The sequence below is a fragment of the Peromyscus eremicus genome, chromosome 2 (assembly GCF_949786415.1).
Source record: "Peromyscus eremicus chromosome 2, PerEre_H2_v1, whole genome shotgun sequence".
NCBI classification, from domain to species: Eukaryota; Metazoa; Chordata; class Mammalia; order Rodentia; family Cricetidae; genus Peromyscus; species Peromyscus eremicus.
In genome coordinates this window covers 118,846,865-118,871,188 of record NC_081417.1, presented here as the reverse complement: position 1 = coordinate 118,871,188, position 24,324 = coordinate 118,846,865, and the positions used below count along the sequence as shown (strand labels likewise).

The 24,324-nt window shown below is 43.3% G+C and overlaps 1 protein-coding gene across 5 annotated transcripts in view; it reads right to left on the bottom strand.

Moving 5' to 3' along the window:
* The window catches only part of Dab1 (DAB adaptor protein 1), a 385,138-nt gene that overhangs the window by 237,830 nt on the left and 122,984 nt on the right, over window positions 1-24,324 (bottom strand). For all 5 annotated transcript variants that reach the window (XM_059254601.1, XM_059254602.1, XM_059254603.1 and 2 more), the window contains exon 2: window positions 24,023-24,224. In XM_059254601.1, coding sequence (XP_059110584.1) covers window positions 24,023-24,089 — 67 coding nt within the window. In that variant the 5' untranslated portion in view covers window positions 24,090-24,224. The remainder of the gene's footprint in view (window positions 1-24,022; window positions 24,225-24,324) is intronic.

Genomic DNA, 24,324 nt, shown 5'->3' with positions numbered 1-24,324 from the left:
AAGCCTGTAAAAATCTATTTATGGACCTAATTGTCAGTTCTCATGAGTGACAGGCATACAGTGCTTTGACTACTCAACCTAATGTGTCTGTTTCTGACATTTTAAATAGAATACTCTCTTTCCCCACTCCCTGCTCTTTTAGGAAGTAATTTGAGATAGCAGGTATTTTTATAATCATATATCTTTAATTATATCTACACAACTGTCAGAGATTAATGATTTCCTCAATCTGGCTCTTCTTACAGGAAAATTCGGAACTCACGAAACACGAAAAAATCCTGAGATGGCTGCTGTCAGTAACAAAGACATTTCTGGGCAAGGTGGTTTGGCTTTAGTCAAGTTTGAGTTCTCATTGTAGATTAATTTCGTATGACATTTCAATGAATTATTGAAAATGCAGCACTCGTGTGGATGGTAAACATAACTAGATCTATACATGTAAACCAATAAGAAGGCATGTGACAGCCGGTAAGCAAGCTGCGGTGTAACTAGTCCCCAGTCCCCAGAGAAATCAGCAACAATAGGGCCCGCATGGTATGTGTGCACTTTGACCCCCAAAGCAAATGTTACCTTCTTGTGTAAACAGACTCAATCCAGGAGCACAGGGTCAGCGAAGATTTCAGAAAGAATTCCGTCTACCTCTCTTGCTTGGTGCCACAATTCCCACTGCAGTAAAACTCATTGAAAGACTACTGTAGAGTACCATGTATAAGGCAGCCCAGGGGCACTTGCTAAGGCAGAGGCCATGGACCCAAGGGTCTGCCAATAAATACAGAGGGTCTAAAAAAAAGAGTAAAGAATTGCAAACAGTTGAAGAAAGACATGGAGCGGTTCCTGCAGGCTGCCACAGGAGGAGGGGATCCCAGTCCTTAGCTAACTAGGCACGTGTTGTGGGTAAATTAATTTCTCTTTCATCCCCAGTGAGATGGGATTCATATTTACCCCTGTGAGCATCACATTAGATCTGGCTTTGTTTCCTATAGTTGCCTCACCCCTCTTTGCTCCACTTCCAGAAACCTGAGTTCCAACATTCCCAATTTCCTCCCATGCCTCCGAAACACTTGATTCCTAAGTCTCAATACTTGAGACTTCTCAGGAGGCATGAGGTACGCCATCCCTTTGTTGCCACTGACTCTTATGAGCTAGTGTGGTGATGTATTGTGTTCCCCAATATACTGTGTCTCTCAATAAAATTTACCTGAGAATCAGAGGAAAAAGCCAGCCACTATATAGAAGTCAGGCAAATGATAGCACACGCCTTTAATCCTATCACTTGGCAGGCAGGGATTTGTCTGGATCTCTGTGAGTTCAAGGCCACACTGGGAACAGAGCCAGGCATGGTGGCAGACGCCTTAAATTCCAACACTAGCTAACCATGGAGGTCTGTACAGACAGACAGGAAGGACAGAGCTGGGCAGGAAGAGGAAGTGATGTAGCTGGACAGAGAGAGCAAATCAGATGGTAGAACAGCAAGGCATATAGGTGTGGGTAGACAGGAAGTAGCTCGCTTTTGGAAGCTGCGGAGTTGGTGAGGTGAGGTTAGCTGTGGCTTTCCCTAGTTCCCTGAACTCTCACTATTGTTTTCACTGCTATATCTGGCTCCATGCTTTTTATTTAATAAGACGGATTAGAAATTCGTCTACACTAGTGCCCATACCATTTCCTTGGGAAGCCTCCACCGATCACCCAGCTGCATTTGTAAATCCCCAGATCCCTGAAAAATTTCCTCATAAAGGTGTTTATCACACTGGATTATAATAGTTGTGTTGTCTAGTGTCTTAGGAAAGTGACATATTTTATATCCACAGGACCTAGCTAACTTGCCCCTGTCAGAATATTTGCTGGAACAAATGAAAGTGAGTGGACAGAAATGTGATCAATGACAGGCAATGTGAATCCATACTTTGTGAACTATAATAGAAGAAGCCACCATTTAGTGAATAGCCCCCTGCCCAGAGGCCAACGGGCATTCTCCTAACTGTCTACCTCCACATGATTACAAAATAACCACAGCCTATAAGAAGAAAGTATATGGCTCAAATGTCCAGTAACCCAATCTGGTGTCAATGACAGACATTATTAGCTCTTTAGAGAATGTAGCCTTTCTAGGGCTAAGTAATGGCCCTTGAAAAATACTGAAGATTCACATTTGAAAAAACTGTCAAAAATCAGGATCTTCAGATCACTCTTTATTATTCAGTAGGCCTGAAATCCGTTGGAAAGTACACCCTCAGAGACGCCCAGGAGAAGACGACTCAAAGACAGTTGAAGGCCAAGGGGTGGCATCAGTCACCATAGGCTGAGGAAGACAAGGACAGATCCTCCCCCTGAGCTGTCACCTGGACAGCACCCTTGCCAGGACCTTTAATGCGCCAGATCTGCGTCATTCTGAGTGAGCAAGCCTATGGCTATGTGTTACAGCAGCTTTCGGAAATAAAGACTGAGTTAGGAGAGTTTTCTCTAAGGTGTCTAGCCATTCAAGAGCAGGGACGAGACTTAGATCTGAACACCTCTTTTCCGCAGAGTGTTGGGCTTTCTGTGGTGTGATGACTTCTCCCAGGGGCAGGCACCTCTGGAGGAAGATGGACTGTCCAGCACCCTGTGTGTGTCCCAGCTTCTGACACAAACCTACCTGTGGATTTTTTCAATAGCAGCTTCAGGTGACCATGAAACACAGTGCTGAGATGCCCTGTGAGAGCCCCACTCTGGGGCATGCCTCATGTAACCAAGAGGGAACATTGGGAAAAAATGAAGCCGATCCAAAGGGAAAATCCAAATGCTGCCTTTTCCTCCGGCATTCCAAGCTCCCTACACTGCTGCATGGTAGGGAGTGGGGGGTTGGGAAACAATTAAACTTAAGAGTGGGCTTTAACTACCTCCATTCCAACTCCCAATGGGGTTTGTTAAATCATTTATAATTCCACAAAGCTGAAGTAAATATTTAATATTTGATTCCTAATCCATAAATATTTACACACTGGGATTTCTCCATGTTCAACAAGCCCACCAGAGGGTTTGTACTTTTAGCAAGTGTGACTAATGAAACCTTGTGATTCCTGCCCCTAAGCAAGAGCATCTGGCTCCAGGAACCATGGCAGAGGGAACCATCTGTGTTCACCCAGAGTGGGCCATGATCAGGGACATGGCCAAGGATCCAGCTTTGGGCAACCACTCTGGGGAAGAAGGAAAGATAATGAGAGAGAGAAAGCAAAGACAAAAACCCTGCTGCAGCTGCTGAGGAAGAGGAGGAAGTGGCAGCCATACAAGGTGCACATCCCAGGGGCGGCTGTGACATTTCTCACTTGTGCAAGTCAGGGCAATTAACATTTCACAGGCACGTGCCCTGTAAAAACACTGGTAGAACAGCACAGGAAACCCATGCAACCGTCCTTTGAGGAGTGTTGGGATGATGTTGATAGAGTCCTCTAACTTTGCTAAACCATTCTGTCAAGAAACAGTTGGTTAAATTTACTCACTTTATTAAGTGGGTGGCATCTAGCTAGGAGGCGAAAAATAAAAAGATCAGGTTCCTTTCTCAAGAAGCAAATGGCTTTCTGAATGTAATAAAACGGGAGCCTTCCCTCCTAGATCTACTGTGCAACCTTGCTCTCTGCTGGAGTCCACACACCTAGAGTCTAATTCTAAATCCAGATTGGGGGCACGGTGAGGGGCTCTGTGGGCTATGGAGTTTCTTCAAAGTTCTGGCGCTTGGACACTGTGGAGCTAGGTTTCAAACACCGAGGATCCATCCACCAAGACCCAGTCAGGCAAAATGAACACTGGCCTGTTATTTAAAGAGGGAATATAATGCAGGGAGCCTTCACAATGGTGTGGAAGAAGCTGAAAAGCCAGGGAAGGAGGAAGTGAGCCAAGGATTAGTGAGAGCAGGAAGCTGCTACTAGCCAGAGGATTAGACCAACAAAAGGAGTGAGTGCCCTGACCAAAGCTAAAGCCAAGAGATGGGCCTGGGAGATGGCTGGAACTCTGCTGGGCCAAAGGAGCTCCCTGCCAGCGCACTGTGACAGAGGAGATTCAGTGGCTGCCAGAATGAGGAGAGGTAACTTGTTTCTCCTTTTGCCCTTCCTTAAGTCCTCCACCATGCCCTCCCATTGGATGGGAGAATCCCAAGTCTGTCCCGAGAAGAGCATAGAGAACTATGGGCATTTATTCCCTCGTCCTCCCCACCTTCATCAGTGAAGAAGGAATCTGAGAGCAAAGACAAATGGCAGGTACTCCTGGTCTAGTCTACGTCTAGGCCTGCCCTTGCTGCCAGAGGAAGCCAGCCTATCAGAAAAGGCTTGAAGGCATGGCCACTCCCCACCCCACCCCACCCCCAGTGCTCCCAGGGGACAGCTATCCCTTGTGCTGGTTTTTAAAGAGCAATGGAGCCGTCATCTCTGTTTGGCTCCCTCAGAATGCTGACGGGAGAGTCAGAACCACATCTATTGGGGTGCTCTGTTCTCTCAGAGGTCCTACAGGTGTGCCAGAGGGCAGGGCTCTCGTTACACCCAGCACATGAACAGGTCTTCTTCCACGTCACAGTACAGAATCTAACTCCTGCCTGTGCTCCTTCTGGAATATTCCCCTTTCCCTCTCAGCCTGAGATGTCCAGCTCTTTCTAACCCGAGGAGGCTATGTTCTGTCGACCCGGAGGAGATCAGGGTAAGAAGTAGAGGGCCTGAGGGGAGCGGGACCACAGCGAGACGACGCTTACTGCCTGGTAATTCTCCGTAAATCACCTATGGTGACAGGCTGCAGACAATCATTTCTTGTGACCGAGACAAGATCAAAGGATTAAGGTTTTTATTTATTTATTTTTGGTAAAGCGGGCTTGGGTTAGGTCATGAGAATCCTAAAAGTCAATCTGAAAAGAATAGCCGGCCACGTGAAAGTCAGATAATGTAGCCCAAGGTCTCTCGGAAAACTCGAAGTCTTTTCAAGGAGAATGGCAGATGAAATCGGGGACATTGTGTCTGCCTAGGAAAGCCTGTCGCAGCCCCTTTCCCTCAATCTCTGGTTACTGGGCTGCCACAGCCTGGGCCTTACAAGTATTCCAATAGCGATGACATCATCTACCTCTTACTGAGCCCTGAGCCAGATGCTCACACGCTCTGAGTAAGAACCTTGTACGTAGACAAAGGGGGTTCCATTTTATCAATAAGGAAATTGAGATGTTATCAAACAACTTACTTTTTGGTTATTAATACAAGTTGTTCGAATGTATGCTGCATACTTATATCTGCTCTTCACTACATGCATCAGACCTGAGTTTAAAACCATACAAGGAAGGACGAGAGTCAGAGAGATGAAGGAAATCATGTTTAGAAATACAGAAGCAAAGTTCAAGGCTGGGTCCTCTCCTGCTAGCCCTCTAGAGGCTGTTCATCACTGGTTCACTCCCTCATCCTTCAAATACTGACTAGGCCTCTACAATGTGCCAGGCCCTGCAGAGAGCACATCTGTGTCCCCGCTGAGCATCCCGGCATGTGGCTTTGCAGTACACTGAGCTGCCATGAGCCCCAGGCAGCCTGTGTGGCCCCAGCACTGGGCTCTGCCATGCAAAGATGAGGATTCACACTCAGCCCATTGGAATGACATTACCTATGCTGTCTTGGCCACTCAGAGCACCTTCTGGATCTGCAGGGTCTGAGGCAGGGTAAGTGGTAGATATCATTTTGTACGGAGCTTCCAAAGTCTTTTATCCAGGAATCTTCAGATCAGCCACCTGAAGGGAACTAACTATAAGTCGGTGAAAGGCAATGTGAAATGCCTCAGCTAGCCATTCTCAAGAAAGAGTGAGGCTGATACTACCCCCTTAGCTTAACCAGCTCAAAAGATGCTGTCCAAAGTGCTGAGTGAACAGGTGCCAGCTCAGCTCATTAAGTCCCCAAAGTTTTCATCGTTTCTAAGCTAATTTGCATTAACATATTGGGCACTGGACAGCTATTAAGTGGTTAGCTGCTGTAGCTCCTGAAGGAGTTTGGGATCAAAGATGTATCACATGAGTGTACATGAAAGCCACTGTGGGAGCTCACTTCTGCCCACACTTTGAAGGGGGAAAAAACAACTGCTTTTTTGGCACGATGATTACTTCCTAATGCTACCAGGAAGTGCTTCTCACTGCCTAGGGAACTATTATTCCATCTGGGTGGCACTCTGTTCTGGAAATGGTTACTGGGGACCCACTCTGCGGCAGCTTTAGGCTGTACGGGCAGGGTCAGGTTTGGAGGGAGGCAGATAGAGGACTGAGCACAGCACAGCAGAGAGCTGAAGCTTAAAGGTGGTCAACGGCTCCTCCTCTAACTGTCTCCAGTTTATCTCTCCAGTGTCACTCACTGATCCTCAGAACATTGTGCCACCCCACCGAGCCTTTACATGGCCTTCCTTTGGAGTCACGCAGCTGCTTAGAACAGAATCGCCCCACTTCCCCACCTCCATCCTTCCTTTTCTTACCTCTTTAACTTTCCCAGAATCTAGGTAGCTCAGGCACCTCACACTGTTTGGCTACTCTAGGAAGGCTTCCTGGCAGAAGTGATTTCCAGCCTGGATTCTCTCAGTTAGCTGTGTCTATACAGATTTTGTACCACTGCTTTGCATACTTCCTCTTCCCTGAGTCACGCACAGGGTGGCCAAAAGTAACTACTCTCACCCTTTGCTAATCTAACTCTTAAGTGGACCAGAGGCGGTCACTGGTAGAGACAGGATGAAATTTGCAGACATTGTCTCTCCTGAATCTAGAATTGGGATCTTCAGCTTAGTCTTGGGTGGGAGCTGCAACAGGGTGAATGTTGCAGCTGGCTGTGAGTGCAGGGACAGAGGCAGGCCTGAATGCAGACAGAAAAAGTGAAAGTGGAGTCTGAGAAGACATGAGGCATGTCCAGAGGATGCTGGAGGGAGGAAAATGCCTTACTTTCCCCAGCAGGGCTCCAGGCCCACCAAGTGGAGGTGAAGACCTGCAGATCACTTGCCTCTCTCCTGAATGAGTTCTATTCCAAGCACATGTGTGGCTCCCGAGGAGGAAGGACAGCCTGAAGCAGCCTGAGTAGCATGCTGTCCTGGAGAGCTAAGCTGGAACATCCCAGGAGGCAGAGACGGTGCATATGGTATCTCCACAAGTCCCACCCTAGCAAGAGCCAGACAGTGATGGTTTGCACACACTGGCTTGCACACTCAACCCTTACAGACATTGTTGTCCCAGATCAGTGACTCTACATGGGCTTCATCCTTCTTCATATCATGTGTACACACATATGTAGATGATGCCCTTGGTTCTGGGTCATCTTTGGGAGGAGGATCTTATAACCTTCACTTCACACATTAGCAAACAGAGATGTAGAGGATCTGGTATTCTTCAGAGTCATGGTGCTTACAAAATAAATGGAAGATGTGACTGATGGACGTGGGAGCCTGAAGACAGTAGCACCATCACTGGGTTGCCTTCTGAAGACAACGTGGCTCATTGTGGGCGGCGACTGAGTAGAATATATTTAACAAGGGCTTATACACCACTAACAGAGCAAAGGATGCTCAGATCACGTGACTTTGCATGGATGCTGGTGGGACAGGAGTTTTGGGTTTGTTTCTGACAAGGACAGAGGTGTAAGAACAACACTGGGGCTTCCTGCTTGGGCAGTCAGCAGTAACTTCTTTCTGCCTCTCTCTTATTCTCTAGCTCTTGCAGACCACGAAAGGGCTAAACCGTGCCAGGAATTACTGGACTAACTTGCCAGGGCAGTTGGTAACCCAGTTTCCACTAGCACCATATTTGACACCTAGTGCCCACCTTTGCCTCTGAGGTGACAGGTGACTTGTGGAAAGCCATTGGTACAGTTAATCTGTCTGTGGTGGGAGAAAGGTGAGAAGCTGGGGGGTGTCTCATAGCAATCCCTAGTATTTGGGTAGAACATGAATCCTTTTGTTGCATATCACATGAATCTTTTTGTTGCCATGTGGCCCACAAGCATGCATCCTACAGCTATCCTACCGCACAGAAAGAACTCGCTAAATGCCATAACAGCTGCCCCTAGATATCTACTACCACAGCTGCTCCAGCACCGCATTTCCCGAGACCCCTCCTTGCCACGGACAGAGCAATGTCGCATGGTCAGGCCCTTTCCTGGGAGGTGAGCACTACTCTAGTGAGTGATTTTGGCTCGAAGACTCACCAACAGTCTTGCTGGAATTTCCCTGGCACTACACTGAAGGCTCTCAGGGGATCACCCAATTGATCTCCCTCCCCACTTCCCTTCCTTCCTTCGCTCTCCTTTACCCAAAGCAAACCTGCATTGTGATCTAATGACTCCCTCTTCGTTTTTTCCCATCAGCCTGAGCAAGGTTGTTTGGCTCCCCATGTCCTTACTTCCTCTGTGTCTGAAGGGAATCTCCCCAGTCCTTAGCTGCCCCTTCTGCCTTTGACATTGGAGGCTGCTGAGTAAAAACTGAACAGAGAGGAGACTCTAGCTTATGCTTTAGGCGGAGAAGTCTGATACAATAGATGCAAAGATGCAGAGGGATCGCCCTTTAAATGCAGGTCTTCAAGATGCAAACTTTATCCCATTAATTTTCATTTCTAAAGGTCCTGGCACCACAGGCATTTTCTGAAATGGACCAACCTCTGCAACCAGCTTCAGAAGGATTTCAGAGATGATTTCACCCATCGCAATGGATAATCCTTCAGCTCTGAAATGGAAGATCATAATAATGCTTTGCCAATCTACTCTGATCCCAGAGAAAATGGACCGATAAATGAAGATGATTTCAAGGTTTAAAGCTGCCTCTTCTAACCCAATCTGCTAAAAATTAAAACTCAGCAAGGCATAGTGAGAAGACTTTTCAGCTTGTCATTTTTATGAAACAGAGAAACCACACAGACCCCAAATCCTCTCCCTGCAAATGAAAACAAGCTGCTGTGGTCAACGGTGTTTTAAGGCAGAAGCGAAAGCTCTACCCTCCTTGACCTTCAGCTCTCAATAATTGACTGTCACCTCCCATGAATTTCAACCCCTTTTATAAAAACAACCAAAATGATTATGTTACCTGAGGTAAGGGGAGAAACCCATAGAATAGAGTCTGGTGCATAATAAACATTTAATAAATATCAAACATGATATATGAGTGCCACATTGTATTTTTGTGAAGACTAACCAAGATACTGAAAGCTGGTACTTTCCTGGCACTTCCTGGATATTTATTTCTTATGAATCTAATCCATGGCTTTAAAACACTTTCAAATAAAGTGACTAGTTCAAGTTTCTTCTTTAGGGCATAAGCAAGGGGAAGAGGGGAGTGGGAAGAGGGGACTAACAATTAAGTGAGGCCTGGGATTGGGTGTTTGTCCGCAGTTCCTTCCAACTGAGATCTATGTTTTGTTTCATTTAAAGCAGTTCTGATCTTTCTGGTGTAATATGCATGCACAGAGAGAGGGGTGAAGGAAGGAGTGAGGGAGGGAGAATATAAAACTATACACCCATAGGCACTGATGGATACCAAGGACAGAAAATTTCCAGTAGACCTGGTCTATAAATTGTCATTTAAATTTGCAATTTAAAAACACTGTCTGACTTTTTGATTTAGCTGACTGTATATGAGGCAAATAATGGAATCCTAATAAGCAATGTTTAAATGACATCTCCAGTCTCCCAGACAGAGAGGGTGAGAGTAGAATTCTAAGAAGAGAAAATAAATCTACTAAGAATAGGAAAGAAGACCAGAACTAAATAGTTGCACTAATCACTTGATGACAGATATCAAGAAAATGTATTTTTGGGTGTTTAAAATTCGAATCCCTGAGAGGCGAAGGATAGGTTATCAGCTAAAACCCCCTAAAGACATTGTAAGGAAACAAAAGTAAGCTCAATTTTTACATTTCATCACATTAAAATAGATGAACCAAAAAATCAAGGCACGAAGACAGCACATTAAAGTTGATAAGCTGGGGTTAGAAGATTTGAACTGCATAAAGCACTCCATCTCCCAGGCATCCACTGGTGAATCTTAATGCCAGCATCCTCCTAGAGTAGTGGGTCCAGCTAAGGGGCACCCAGCCCAGAGATGCTTTCTTCTCCTCGAAGGAAAACCAGTTATAGCCTCCCAGCCACAACACACGGTCCTCACTGAATCAACTCAAGGATACAAAGAGACGTGAACTATCAACTAATAAAAACAGTTCCACATACCACACACATGGAGGAATGTTCAGTAAATCTCAAAATGGACCAGTGAAAAATGGCAACATTGGTACAAAGGTAAGGATGGTCTTTTTGTGCAAAAAAAAAATATTAAAGAAAATTACATCACTTACCATGCTTAAAAATAATAATCATATTTTTTAATTGTAGGGGAATAGCTTACCTGAGGAAGTTTAGTGAAGAATAACACACAGCAGGATTTGATTGCACATGTTTGCATGAATCTGTGCACATATGCACGTACAGGAAAAAGCATCTGAAGGAAATACACTTGAGTGTTAACTGTGCTCGAGGAAAGAAAGGTGGGGGCTACAGACTCTCCCCAGAACACTTGAGGCAGCCATTAAAATTGATCTGCATTGGCAAATTATACAAAATCTATTTGTAATCTATGGCTTTGAGAACAGGAAGGGAAACCACAACAATCATTATTTCAAAACATTAGAGAAAAACTAATGGAATATAAATGACTGATTCTGGGAAAATATAAGCCAAAGGCCAAAGAATTGCCTATATAGTGAAGGCTAGTCTATTGTTCAACAGATGTGTAATGAATGTATACTGTGTACCAGGCCCCATGCATAATACTAGGTGTATAAAATATACTAACTTCAAGGCATGTTATGCTGAAGGAAAGAGAACAGTTACTTTTTGAGGAGATGTCTGATCTGCTGGTCTTTCTGTCTCTGGGGAAAAAGTGAGCTTTGCTGTTTACAGGTGGCCACATAAAGGCTGTAAAAAGTAATGGGTGGACAATGGCTGTGGAACGGAAGCATTTCACAAAGCATTGCCTAACAGCACTCTAAACCCCAAGGACCTTTACATAAATCTCCTAACCCCTGGGAAGTCCTTGGCTTATTGGTTCCTTCTGCTATGTGATTTCAGCTAACTGTAAGTAACTACAATCGCCTCACAGTTTTGCACCTTACATAGCACATCTTTAAGATCCATGAGTCCAAGATCTGTTCACAGTCTTCTGTGGCCATCATTCTACCAGGCTTAAAAAACAACAACAAAAGTAGGCATGGGAAACAAGTGAAAAGAATGGAAGGAAACAAAAGGATAGAGGGAGGGTAGAGGAGTTAAAGACCTCATGTAGCCCTTGCCTTTAACACAGTCAATGTCTGCAATTCTTGAACCAACTAATCTTTCTGGATCACCTCTTCCAGATGTACCCAACCTGATGCCTGTAGGGCCCATGTGTTCCAGGACAACTAAGAATGTAGTAGATGGCAATTTGTAGGTGGCAATGTTATGTCACGATTTCAAAAAGTTGGACAGCCCTGCTCTGTGTAAACAGCTAAATTAGGGTCCCTTCCACTCTCTACACATACTCATCTGCTCCATAACCCATGATTCTGAATCCCAGGAGGTTCTTCACTAGAAGACACTATGGTCAACAAAACATGGGAAGAATGCCAACTGCTCAGATTCAAATCACAACTTCTAGCTTCTGGCCATGGGCCAGGGTTGCCGAATCTCTATGACTTTTACAGCTTCAACATAGGGGTACAAATTGTGAAAATAAAATTGAAAAAAACATTCAAAATGATTTGTACATTTGTCTTCTTCCTGCAAATAGTTTTATTTCTGACCAGCCTATATCATGTACTTTCTACTAGTTAAGCACAGCACTGACCTTAATAAAAGCCATCAGATACCAACTGAAACAGTAGAACAAATCTCACAGATCCTCATGAAGCAAGGGCTAAAAGAGACCTTAGTGAGTTGCATGCTTTGGACCTGCTATCATGCATCAAGCTGCCTTTTCTAAATCCAACCCCATTCCAGCACTCATGTTATCCATCACCACCTCAGTACAATGCCCCATGTCTTTAACACACAGTCTGTACTGCTGTTAATAAGGGGTATAGGGATGATCATCTTCCCAATGATAGAGGTCCTGATCCTTTTTAGGATCACATAATAAGAACATTTTTCATTGTTGGAGATAATTCCCCTTCCCATGCACATTTGTCAAAGGCAGTTTCCAACAGTACCGTACATCATCCTGAAATACATGATAAGATTCAGGTCTGCTATTCATCATCTGCTGGGCTCCGTCCAATGTGAGTTCCTGCGTGGCTTTTCTCGCCTCTGATTTAACAATTAGTATGCAAGTTCTCCCTAGAGCAGTATGACCAACTGAAGGAGGTAAAAGACTCAAATGATGGTACTCCCAAATTGGAAGGAAGAAATCCATGATGACAAATAGGTTCTTTATAAAGGTAAACGGAATCTAAAGTTACTGCTTTGCAGCAGGGAGTAGACCTGAGCTTCTGCTGAGGCTTTATTCAATACTCACTGCTGGGAGCTAAGTGACTTCTAAATGGTATAGCATATAAATACCGTGCATTGAATCCTCTAGACCCAATTTTAAGATGACTTCTTTCAAGGTACATGCTGGGTTACCTTGAACATATCCTCAGTTTAGAAGCATAGGCTTCCTCGTCTGGAAAATAATGCTATGAAACCTACAACTCCCTTTTGAAGCTTTTTAAAGGTGAGATTTCCTTTTAGGTTTTTATGTTATATGTATGAGTGCTTTCCTAAAAGTATGTATGTGTGCCACATGCATACCTGGTGCCTGTGGAGGCCAGAAGGTGGCAGTGGATCCCCTGCAACTAGACTTATGTTTGTGAGCCACCATTTGAGTGCTGGGAATGGAACCTGGCTTTTCTGAAAGAATGGAAAGTATGCTTAACCACAGAGCCATCTCTCCAGCTCTCCTTGTGAAGATAAAAATGTAAGTTCTTATATTCTCTGCCAGGTAGTCACATTGTTAATGCTGTCTCCCATTTCTTCCTTTGAGTCTTGTCCTCCTACTGTTAAGGAGATATAATCACTGAGAAGACAAAGTACAGGCCATCAAATCCTGTCTTAACACATAATCTAGCAGGACTGGAAGGTGTGCAGGTGTGATCTTAAACAAAGAAGGAGTCCTGAGAGTCACAGAGCAAGGAAGGCTTACTACCATCCGTGAAGAAACACATTGAAGAGCTTCATGGCAATGTAAAACGAGGTCTATTTCAAAAGATCAGGTAGGTGAAGGCAGGCGGAAAGGGGACAAGAGAACTCCATCCAGATTGAGAGGAAAGAAGTTGCAAGTTTATGCATGTTCAAGGAGAGCCAGGCAGCTGGTTGTGTCAGAATGTGAGAGATGCTCTCAGAGCCCATGCAACAGTGCTGTGTTGACGAGGGCGGCAGAATTGCAGGGTGGGTCAAGGACGGGGCTTTGACTTCTTGAGTTGACTATGTCTTACCTCTCTAACATCCATTGCTATCTCTGAGATTGTTAAAACAACAGCAACAACAACAACAAATAAACCCAGCTACCTGGAAGGGGTATTCTGAGCAAAATATACATCTATGGTTTTAGTGCATAGCCTGATGTCTATAACCACTGACATGTATTAGTTATACTCATCACTAATATCTTCATTATCTCTTTTGGAAGAGAGATGGATACCCACTGGGAGATTAACCTGGCTGATAGCATTCACAAATTTGGAGAGCTTGCATAATTCCCTGGTCTCCAGGTTTTGGAGTGCTTCTCTGAAATTAAATTCTAGAAACAATGCTTTCTCTTAATATAAAGTACATTTCAACTTCTGCAGTAAAAGTCTTTCAAGTTTACCTACTCTTTACCTTTTCACGTCTGTAAAATAAAGAGGAAGTGATCTTCTTCACACTATGACAATGTTGACCTTGTCAATCATGTGAAGCCTTGCATGGGTCAGCCATCCTTTGGTTAAAGATAAGGTGCTTCAATGTCTAACTACACCATATGGCACAGCCATTATTCTTTGCTTATGCCAAGGCTGAGGCTGCCTTAGTATAAGATACCACTGAAAACTGTAGGAAAGTGCCTTCCTTGTGCTTGCTTTCAGTAAGAGGACAAATCATTCTCCAGAGAACAGTTCAGTCCTATGTTAGCACGTGGACAGACCCCAGGGGTCTATTAGACTGAGGTGCATGTAGCTCTATCTGTTTATAAGTTACATGGGCTCAGGTAAGAAGTTCATCTCTCTGAAGCTTAGCTGCTTCTCTTAAGATGGGAATATGAGGGCATAGACTCTTTTCAAGTATAAATAGAGAAAACATAGCCACATTACCAACAGGCATCAGTTCCCTTTCACTGACATTACCACCACCACCACCACCACCACCACCACCACCACCACCACCACCACCACCACCACCTTTGACCTACTTGGTGCTCTCCTGACAAGCTATATACACAAACTTAGGATTGCAGTAGGTGTCCTTTGACCAAGCTACAAGATGTGCTGTAGAAGAAGAGATTTCTGAAATCTCAGCACACCTGGACACATCTGCTCAACAAACTCACAGAAATAACAAAACGCCATGCTCTGGGCCATTTGTTGATTCTGTGCAAAGCACAGACACTCCAGCTCTGAGAAGGCGCATACACTTAACCTGACTCAGCGCTCCCCAGGACTTAAAGGGCGAATGTGAAGGGCTTTGTTCTTCCCAACATCAAAATTCAGGCCCAGGCACTGCCAGAGGCAGCACACTGAGCTTAATGAAGCAGTGGGATGAACTAATACGGCAAATCGTATAGCTCTTACAACCAATATGGCCCACATCATGCTAAATTACGGCACCAGACATGATTGGACACACATCCAGACAGGAGAAGCAGCTCTTGGAATGGCAAGAATTTTGAATGCCACATAACAAGAACGTCAGGGGGCCAAGTTCTCATGGGAGATGTTTGTATTGCTCTTGTTTTATTTTTCTTTCTCCTCATGTAAATCCTTACCCTGCATACTTTATCAAAATTTACTAAGCATTTACTGAGCCTATGCCATGTGCCAAGGGCTGTGTGACGAACCCACAGCTAATAGCAGAGACTGAGAAGTAGTCGAAAGATGACTGAAGAATTGCGGCCAACGTGAGGACCTGAGTGGGTCTGGGTACTGTGGGACTTAGCCAAACCTGGGTGGCACATGAGCCCTAAGTTTCTGAATTCATTCCTCCATTCCCTTATAGATGCCATAAATGCTGCTGCATCCCTATTACCTGACCCTTCAGTGCTCAGTGTTAGAGATAAGCAACTAACTAAATAGTCCATCCTCCTACAGAACTCCAAGCCTCGGGAGTGAAAAGAGAAGGAAAACCATAGCTTAAAATAACATATTATGATTATTACTAAGGGGTACTTTGAGAGTCCCAGGATGGTACAGAAGAAGAGTAATGGGTCACTGAATATTTCCAGGGGAGAATAACATCTAACCTGAAACCAGATGCATGGAGTTAGCTTTGAAAGGAATAAAGAAGAATTTGCCCCTCAGAGAAGAAAAGACACATGCAAATCTCCCAAAGTAAAAACAACACAGTGGAGTGAATTGAAATTCACTCTCTTGAGCCAGGGAATGGACTACAATTATGAAGAGTGGAAGGAGATGGACCTGGAGAGATAAGGAAGGGCGAGGACACGGGGCTTCTTAGAGGTTAAGATAAGCTGAGACATCAGGAGCCTCTCTCACTACAGATTTTATGCAGACTGTGACCTGATCAAATCTCCCAATCAAATCAACACAAAGTTGGAGATGTCTAATACAGGAAATCTCAGGGCTACTTAGGAGGCTACAGAACATTCCAGATGAGAGATAAAAGCTAGCTCCGAGTACCTTTAGAAATGGGATAGTCAGGAGATAAAGAATTAATGGCTTAGAAAGACATGCAACTTGTCACATAGTCTGATAATAGTGATTAATTAACTGAGGATGCTAAGAGGCTTCAAAGGTTAAGGATAATGGCCCAGTGCAATGGTTTCTGCATGCTAGAGTGTGAACATGAGTAACAAGCGACCAAGATGACAGAGATGGTCCAAGCGGGGGTTCAATCTCCACTAAAGTCATGGAGGCACATCCTAGGGCCTGGAGGTCACTGTGGCTTGGCTATGGAGAAGTAAAGGAAAGGAGCAGGGACATTTTAAAGGGTTTCATGTGCTGCTCTATGGGCCATGATGCTGGAGGGACAAACGGGCGTCTGAGGAAATCTTGACTTTCTTATAAGAGAACCAGTTAGAATGAGTTCTTAAACTAGAGCACCCAGTCAGCCTCTGCAGATGAGTTTGTCTTCAGGGAATGACTACACTAAGTGCAGCATCCTGTAACAAAGTTAGCACCAATGAGCACAGATAACACAGAGGTCTCTACCCACCTTGTGGCATATGCTGTGCTCACCAGGGTAAAGACTGCTTGGCCTGAACCTTTACTACTTTCTCCAAGCCCTGTACATGAGCTTTACTGACCAACCTTAGAGAGATTTATGTCATAACAAAGTCCTGGATTTGAGGCATTTAAAGCTTGCAAATCTCAAAGTCAGTAGAGAACAATGAGTTCACTATGATAAAAACAAAACAAAACCCTGCCAAGACAGAATAGCACCATAGATTTACCTGAATCCAGTGTTCATGCCCCTGTCCCCTATGGCAATGTTTTACACCCCTCATCTCCTAGCACTGAGCCACAGAAAAACCCAAAAAATGTGTACATTGTCATGACTGCAACAATCCACATGACCTGAAAAGAGTCTCCTGACTCACATGATACTATTATATACTCAAAGGGGTGACCTAAGAGTTGGGCTCATTAGGGAGAACTTGTCTGAAATGGCTATCATGCAAGAAGAGCACCAACTCCTCCTAGAGATCTTCACTCCAAGTAAGAGAAGGAAAAACAGAGAGAGGCAGAGAGGCAGCATTAGGGACTAATGCTAAAACTACAAGCTGTTTGGAATCTGTTGAGCTGAAGGTGTTCCAGCCAAGAAGACATTCCTAGGTTCTACTCTTGGCTCATGTGTCAGTTTCTTTTTATTGCTATGGTATAACACCCTGATAAAAGCAACTTAAGGGGGCAAGGGTTTGTCTTAGCTCACAGATCAAGGTCTACTCCATCAGAGTGGGAAGTCAAAGCAACAGGAGATTAAAGCAGCTGATAATACTACATCTACAGTCAGAAGACAGCATGAATACATGCACACTAGTGCTAAGCTCACATTCTCTACTCTTATATAGTCCGAGATCCCCTACCTAGGGAATGGAGCCACCCATAGTGAGTGGATTCCCACCTCAACTAATGAGGCTCAGTTCACAGATGACTCTGGAGTCTATCAAGTTGACAATTAACAATAACTATCACAACTTATCTGGCCCACTGAATGACTGCAGGCAGTGCCTTCTCTCAAGATCCCATGTGAGAGCAAGGCTTTGCCTGCTCCAACTATTAACACCTCATACCTTTTTAGGAGTCTCAACTTCTAAAGAATTTAATCATATGTAGATATACATAGGCATTTAAGACATTGTTCCATTTATGTTTATTTTTATTTTATTATAGACAGGGTCTTACTCTACAGCTCTGGTTGGCATGGAAGATTCCATGTGGACCAGGTTGGTCTCAAACATACAGCAATCTTTTTGTGCTCTACCTATGGTCTAGTGCTGGGATTCAACTTGGAATAAAAGTAATTTTTTAAAATTTTATGAACAGTAATGAATTAAAAATGAACAACAGCAGGAAAGTAGAAAATATATCTCTTCAGGGAGAGACAAGCTCTAAAGAAGTCAGAATGCCTTCCTCAGCTAGAACCCCTTGCTATCACATGGACTGGTGAAAGTCAGCCTCTCTTCCTGGGGTATTTCTCTCTTCCCAGGGCATCAAGTAGAGGTTGCACTCATGGCTACAGCTGGATAAACATCTGTGAAGAACAGGATGACATAATATCTTCAGATGTTTCAAACTTGGGCAAGGAGCTACAATTTCTATATCTGTTTGCTAGCTGGGGAAACTGAAGGCTTCTATATCAGAGGGTAGTGGTCTGAGGGTAAGCACAGATCCAGGGTCTCAGTGGGCCACAGGCTATGTACCTCACCACCTAGGCCAGGAGCAGTACACAGAAGTAACAATAGATGAGAATCTTTGAAGATTCATTTGAACATATTCCCTTCTGTGTCCTGTAGTTGTAACAAGCTAAGGAATATGATGTCATTATAGAGATCACTAAGTGCTCAGCCAATACTAGCAGGCTATTTCCTAAGTGTATCTGACTAGTAAGGACCTTGACTATAGCCTTACCAAAATCATCCCTCAACATAAACTGGCCAGGATTCTAATCCATTTTGATGAGCCTGATGTGGAGACCTCTGCCACCTAGATCCTCTGGGGGCTCTGAGCCTAAAATCCTGGGTCTAAATAAGTTGGGTCTTCAACACTGATGTTGTTAACTGCTAGCCCTGGTGCATACCTCTAACTCAAATACAAGAACAGTATGATAAATTTGCAAATGTTTCTTTAAAAGGAGACAATGATGGATTGTGACCCCAGAAAGACAAAGAGGGAAAAGTTACAATTGCTAGGCCACAATCACAGCAATTCCCAAATGTCTGTCCCTCCTATCTGACAGTGTACACATGAGCCTTTTAAAGATAAGTAAAATCAGGTTTGAAGAAGCTCCATCATCCTCTCTAGTTACACAGCAGTTAAGAAGAGGAGTTGGAATAAAAAAAGTACTTTCCAGAACCCAAGGTGGTGCTTCTTTCTACACACTCAGGTACCAGGTGGTGGTGGAACCCAGGTCCTGACCCCAGAACCACTTGTCTGCTAGTCACAGGACCCCTCCTTCCACAGCAGCCTTCTACAACAGCTTTCCACTGGGCACCCCAATACTGTGGCTGGAAGTAGCAGGAATTGAGTCAATTGACTCTCCTTTTGATGGCAGGCAAGGAACCTGAATATTGTGGAATATTTAACTACATAAAGATGTGTTACATTTATTTCTGCTATGGAATATCACTTTAACTGCGCAAAGGTGTGTTACGTTTGTGTATGCTGCATTTGTTTAACATGTAAGGACATGTGTTTAATTAGGTAAAGATGTGTTGCATCTGTTTCACCTTGCCTGCCTAAGTCACCTGACTGATCTAATAAAAAGCTGAATGGCCATTAGCTAGGCAGGAGAGGGAAAGGTGGGGCTGGCAGGCAGAGAGAATAAATAGGAGGAAGAATCTAGGCTCGAGTGATGAATGAGAGAAGGAGGAGAGAATGAGGGAGACCTGGGGCCAGCCAGCCAGCGATGAGAAGCACTGAATGTAATATATACAGAAAGAAAAATAAAAAGTTCTGAGGCAAAAGGTAGATAAAGAGAAACAGGTTAATTTAAGTTAAAAGTGCTAGCCAGAAACGAGCCTAAGCTAGGCAGAGCATTCACAACTAATAAGAAGTCTCTGACTCATGATTTGGAAGCTTGGCAGCCTAAAATAAAAAGCCTGGTACACCTGAAAATACAGATTTCCTTCTCTGGTCTTCCATCCAATTCCACTCCTGGGATGGGCACTGTTTGACAATTTGTATGTGCTGTGACATAATCTAATAACAATGAAATAAAGAAAACAACTTTATTTCTCGCTGTTTCTACACCTCATTTGCATGCTGAAGACTCTTGCTATGTCTCATACACAGCCTGTCTAGAAACTCATTCCTTGAAGAAATATGCCCTATGCTTGTGTCTGAAACTGCCTGGCTTGCTTTCACAGTCTAAGTTAAAGGAACAGAGCAACAGGCTCCTAATAAACTGGACAGGGCATCTTAGCTTTCATGATGCAAGGTATTCATTTCCAAGAAATAAAATATCTTCCCTAGGGTCCATCTAAATCTCTCCTTGGGGGGGGGGACCCAAAAACAAAAACAAAAATAAAAATAAAAAAAAAACTCTTTTATTTTGTAAAATCATGTAATAGTTTTGGAAATTAATGGCAGATAACAAATCAAGATATAAAATTGCACAGATTGTATAATATCAGCCATGTATTACCCAAGTGCATCAATACAAAATGAAATCTTTTAGAATGTTAATAATACTGAATTTTGGGTTTGTGGGATGCATGATTTCTTTCTCTCTTCTTATTTCTATAACAAGTGCATACATATAACTTTTAAAAAGTTAAATAACTAGAAAATATTTTTATAGAAAGTGGACTAAATATTATTCATATGTTTTCTTTCTGTCAGCATCCATATATGAGTATACAACTGAGTAATACAAGCTACAAATCAGTACAAAAAAAGTTACATTAAGAAAAAAATTGTTTACTTAAGAAATCATACCCCACAGGTTAGAGAAAATACTACATTGTGACCAAATTAAGTGGACCCAGGAATTGAAGGTTAGAAAATCTACTGGTGATTTCTACAGCAATAAAAGGAAAATACACACACCCACTGAAGCAAGTACGGAAACAAATTAAGATCCAAGTTCCTTAAAAAATACATAAAAAGCACTAATAACGAATCTTTAGTAAAAGTGTTATACTTAAATATAATTTTAAATATTTTTCATTAATCCCAAAGAAAGGGTAGTTATTATTGTTAAACAGTATATTGACAGACTCAGCCAAAGCAATATGACAGGCAAAGTAAGTACTTGAGGACTTTATTTTCATATTAATGTTGGCTCCATAAAACTCCAAAAAGCAGTTAAAGAATATAATTTTAGTGTGTTCAAGATTCAAGATTAATATATAAAGTATCCCATGAAAGTTATTTATTATGACCAAGGTAGCAGCATCTATTTAACAAAATACTTATTTTATTATCAAATCCTTAGAAGTAATGAATGAACATTGTTACTACACACTCATCTTCTACTTTTAATGTATTCCTATGCCTTTATGGTACTTTTGTCTACACAGATGTACCTAGAATAAAGAGTGCTTATCACTACTGCACAAGTAAAAGTAATTGTAAAACCATCCTCTAGGACACATCAGTAACATCTGTTAAAAGCTCCCTTGCTATATAAAATGCGATAAGAAAACCCTGTGGTGATGATAAGGAAAAGAAGGGAGGAAGAAAATGAAGCATTATCTGTTGTTAACTGAATAGTCATGCACCATCAAAATCCATATAATGAAGCTTTAAACCCCAGTGTGATGGGATTTTGGGTGAATAGGTGGATAGATAGACAGACAAAGGTGCTAGCTGAAATGATAGTAGGACCTTCATGATAGGAATAACAATAGAAGGAGGAGTAGGGGAAGGAGAAAAGGCAGGGGGAGGAGGGGGAGGGAGAGCAGGAGAGGAAGGAGAAGAGAGGCAGGGAAGGGCAGAGAATGTTGCTCTGTGTTCCAGGTGACACAGTGAGAAGGTGGCCATCTACAACCAGGCAGAGAGAGCCTTCATGACAACAGAGATCATAGGGATCTTATTCTTAGATGTATATTCTAGCACATACATCAGTAAGAAATACATTTGTGCTTTAAGCCATTCAATTTATGGTATTTGTAAGGGCAGCTCAAGCTGATTAATCCACGATACAGGGTGAGGAAATAAAAAATCAAGTCGAGTGATGGAAAGATGATGGAGAAGAAGGAAAATGGGATGAGGAGCAAAGGCAAAGGGAGAAAATGATAGAATGAACTGTCAACTTCTGTTGAACATTTAATATACTCTAGCCTACGAATTTAATTGCCTTCTTTAAATGACCGTACATAGTCAGCCACTGAGTTTATACTGTCATGTTTTATTTTATAGGAGAGGAAAACAGGGCCCAGGGGGGTGAACTGAACTGTCTCAGGTCAGAATTTGGGCTTGCCTGCCTGCCCGAACTCCAAGGTCTCAGCAACAGGCATTGTTCCCCCACTATATTTGATGTTGATGATGTAGATTCTTAGGAGATAAAGCTGAGGAGCCTGTAACAGGGTCACCACCACATTCCCATCCAGGTCAAAATCCTTAGTGTCCTGAAAAACTTAAAAATCCTCTCTTCAGAATGCTCCTGAATTTTGTACATTAAAATTGAGAGAAAAAAATTCTCTTAGGATAAAATTTTAAGGCATTAAATAAACATTCAAGAGCACAAGTTTAGGGGAATGGTTACTTTTGAAGCAGAAATGTAATTTGTCAGTTTCTACTGCAAAAGCATTTGAATTCTAGGACACACTTCCCAACCTCCCCACACAGCACTCTCTCAAGACCCTTGCCCATTTGTTTTTTGGTTTTTTGTTTGTTTGTTTGTTTTTTGTTTTTGTCTATTATTCTTAGACTGGGAGGCATAAAAAACAAGGTTTGCATGAAGTTTCAGGCAATAAAATAGACAGTCTCCAAAATATTTGTGTTTCAAATAAACATCAAACGCAAAATTTATAGTTCGTCCTAGAGTTCTGACAGTCCAGGAGCTGTATGTGGATTCCATTTATGCCCTATGCTTCACGGGTACCCGACAAATGCCATCACAAAACATGATTAGGCAGGCACAGTGATGTCTCCAACAAATCACTGCCTGCACAGAGAAGCCAAGAGCATCCTGATTTGCAAATCCACACAGATTTCAAGTCCTGAAAGAACTCTTTTAATCCCCTTGCATGCAGCTAACATGGGGGAGAGGAACTGAAACCACGAATATATATATACATAATATACAAATGCACACATCTAACACATACCACACAAACACAAACATACACACATGCACACAGGAATATACACATATACCACACCCACTCACACTCACACATAGACCACATGCACATAACACACACACACACACACACACACACACCATGAGCACACACTTAACAAAAGGCATATTCATAAAGCCATAACACCAATTCTCCCCCATAACATGCACAGTGATAGAATTATCTTTGTAAATGACTCTGGACATGTCAATTTTCATCACCAGTTACCTGTGTACCTCCTCTCAAGTACTTTCCACGTGCTGAGAGTCCTGGGGGGGAACTGTGGGAGCCCACAGAAGCTATCTAGTGAAACCTTACTCAGAGTCAGAGAATCTGGGCTTGCTTTACCCAGCAGGGCTGCATAAGGAGATGATTTGACCACGGGCATGTTTACCAGGTGTTTGGAAGGGTCTACACTTGGCTGTACGGTGTGCTTTGATCTTGCAAGGGGGAGGTCTTTTGCCTCTCCCCTTGGCATGTTATAAAAAAGCCCTTTTCAACAAAGGACGAGGCTGGTGGGTATTGACCCAGGCCCTCCCAAACCTATCCTGTGTTTCTGTCTTTCTTCTCATTGGCTAGGTCTCTCTTTCTATTTCTTAATTCCTCTCTCCTCCACCTAAGAACCCTTCAAAAGATGGGAGCAGATTAGAGCTGGACTCCCACCATGAACATGGGATCTAGCTCTGTGAGTTGCTACTCAAGATGACTCACAAAAGCATAAGGCATTTTAGATAAAGTGAGACAGTACCAAAGCACAACTGAAGCAAAACACACAAACCACCAATTCCCACAGGGAGCAAGGAAAGCCTCTCACAGGAGGTTGCAGAAACTCAGCCTGGACAATGGGCACTGATCCATGTAAGAAAGGCAATGAGCTAGAATAGGCTTTCTGTTGATGGCTCCGTAGTTCTCAGTATGGCCTCCAGACAAGCATGGCCTGGGAACTTGTTAGCAGTGTAGTCTGTGGATGCCGGGCACCTACTGGGGATGGACTCCATGATCCACCCTAATTAGCCCTCCAGAGCCTAGTGTGGTCAGAGTTTGAGAAGCATGGCAATATGCAAAAGAGAAACAACTGGCAGAAAGTCTGGAGTGGGAACAGAATTGGCAACTGGGGACAAAAGGTATTGATTGATCTTGATGGAGAAATGGCTAGAAGACATGCCCAGGCCTTGTGTATTACAAAAACACCTTGGAATTTACCGGAGAATAACAGTCATCAAAATAGGAGCGCACAATCACCATAAAAATAACACCTGTTGCATCACTCTGTTTCTGTATTATTCTAGAGTTAACTTTATCACTACACAGAAAAGCAGCCTTATGAAGGGCACAAAGTCAGCCCTACCTTTCTTCCTGGAGTCTTTCTTGGCGCTGGTTTTCACAGCTACTTGAAGTTCTGTCTCAGTTGACATCCTACTTAATCCTTAGTCCTCTTCACACAGACCCCGGGCCTTGGCCAGGCTCATCGAGGATCCTCTCCAAGAGAAAGGCTCCTCCCTTCAGAAAGGACACCCCGCGCTGTGCATGTCATTCACTCTTTCGGAGTGCTGCAAATCAAAGCAAGAATACTCAGAGTCAGGATCCTTCTGGGGCTGAATGGAAATGTGAGGAAATGGACCAGCAAACACACAACAGCAAGACCTGCTT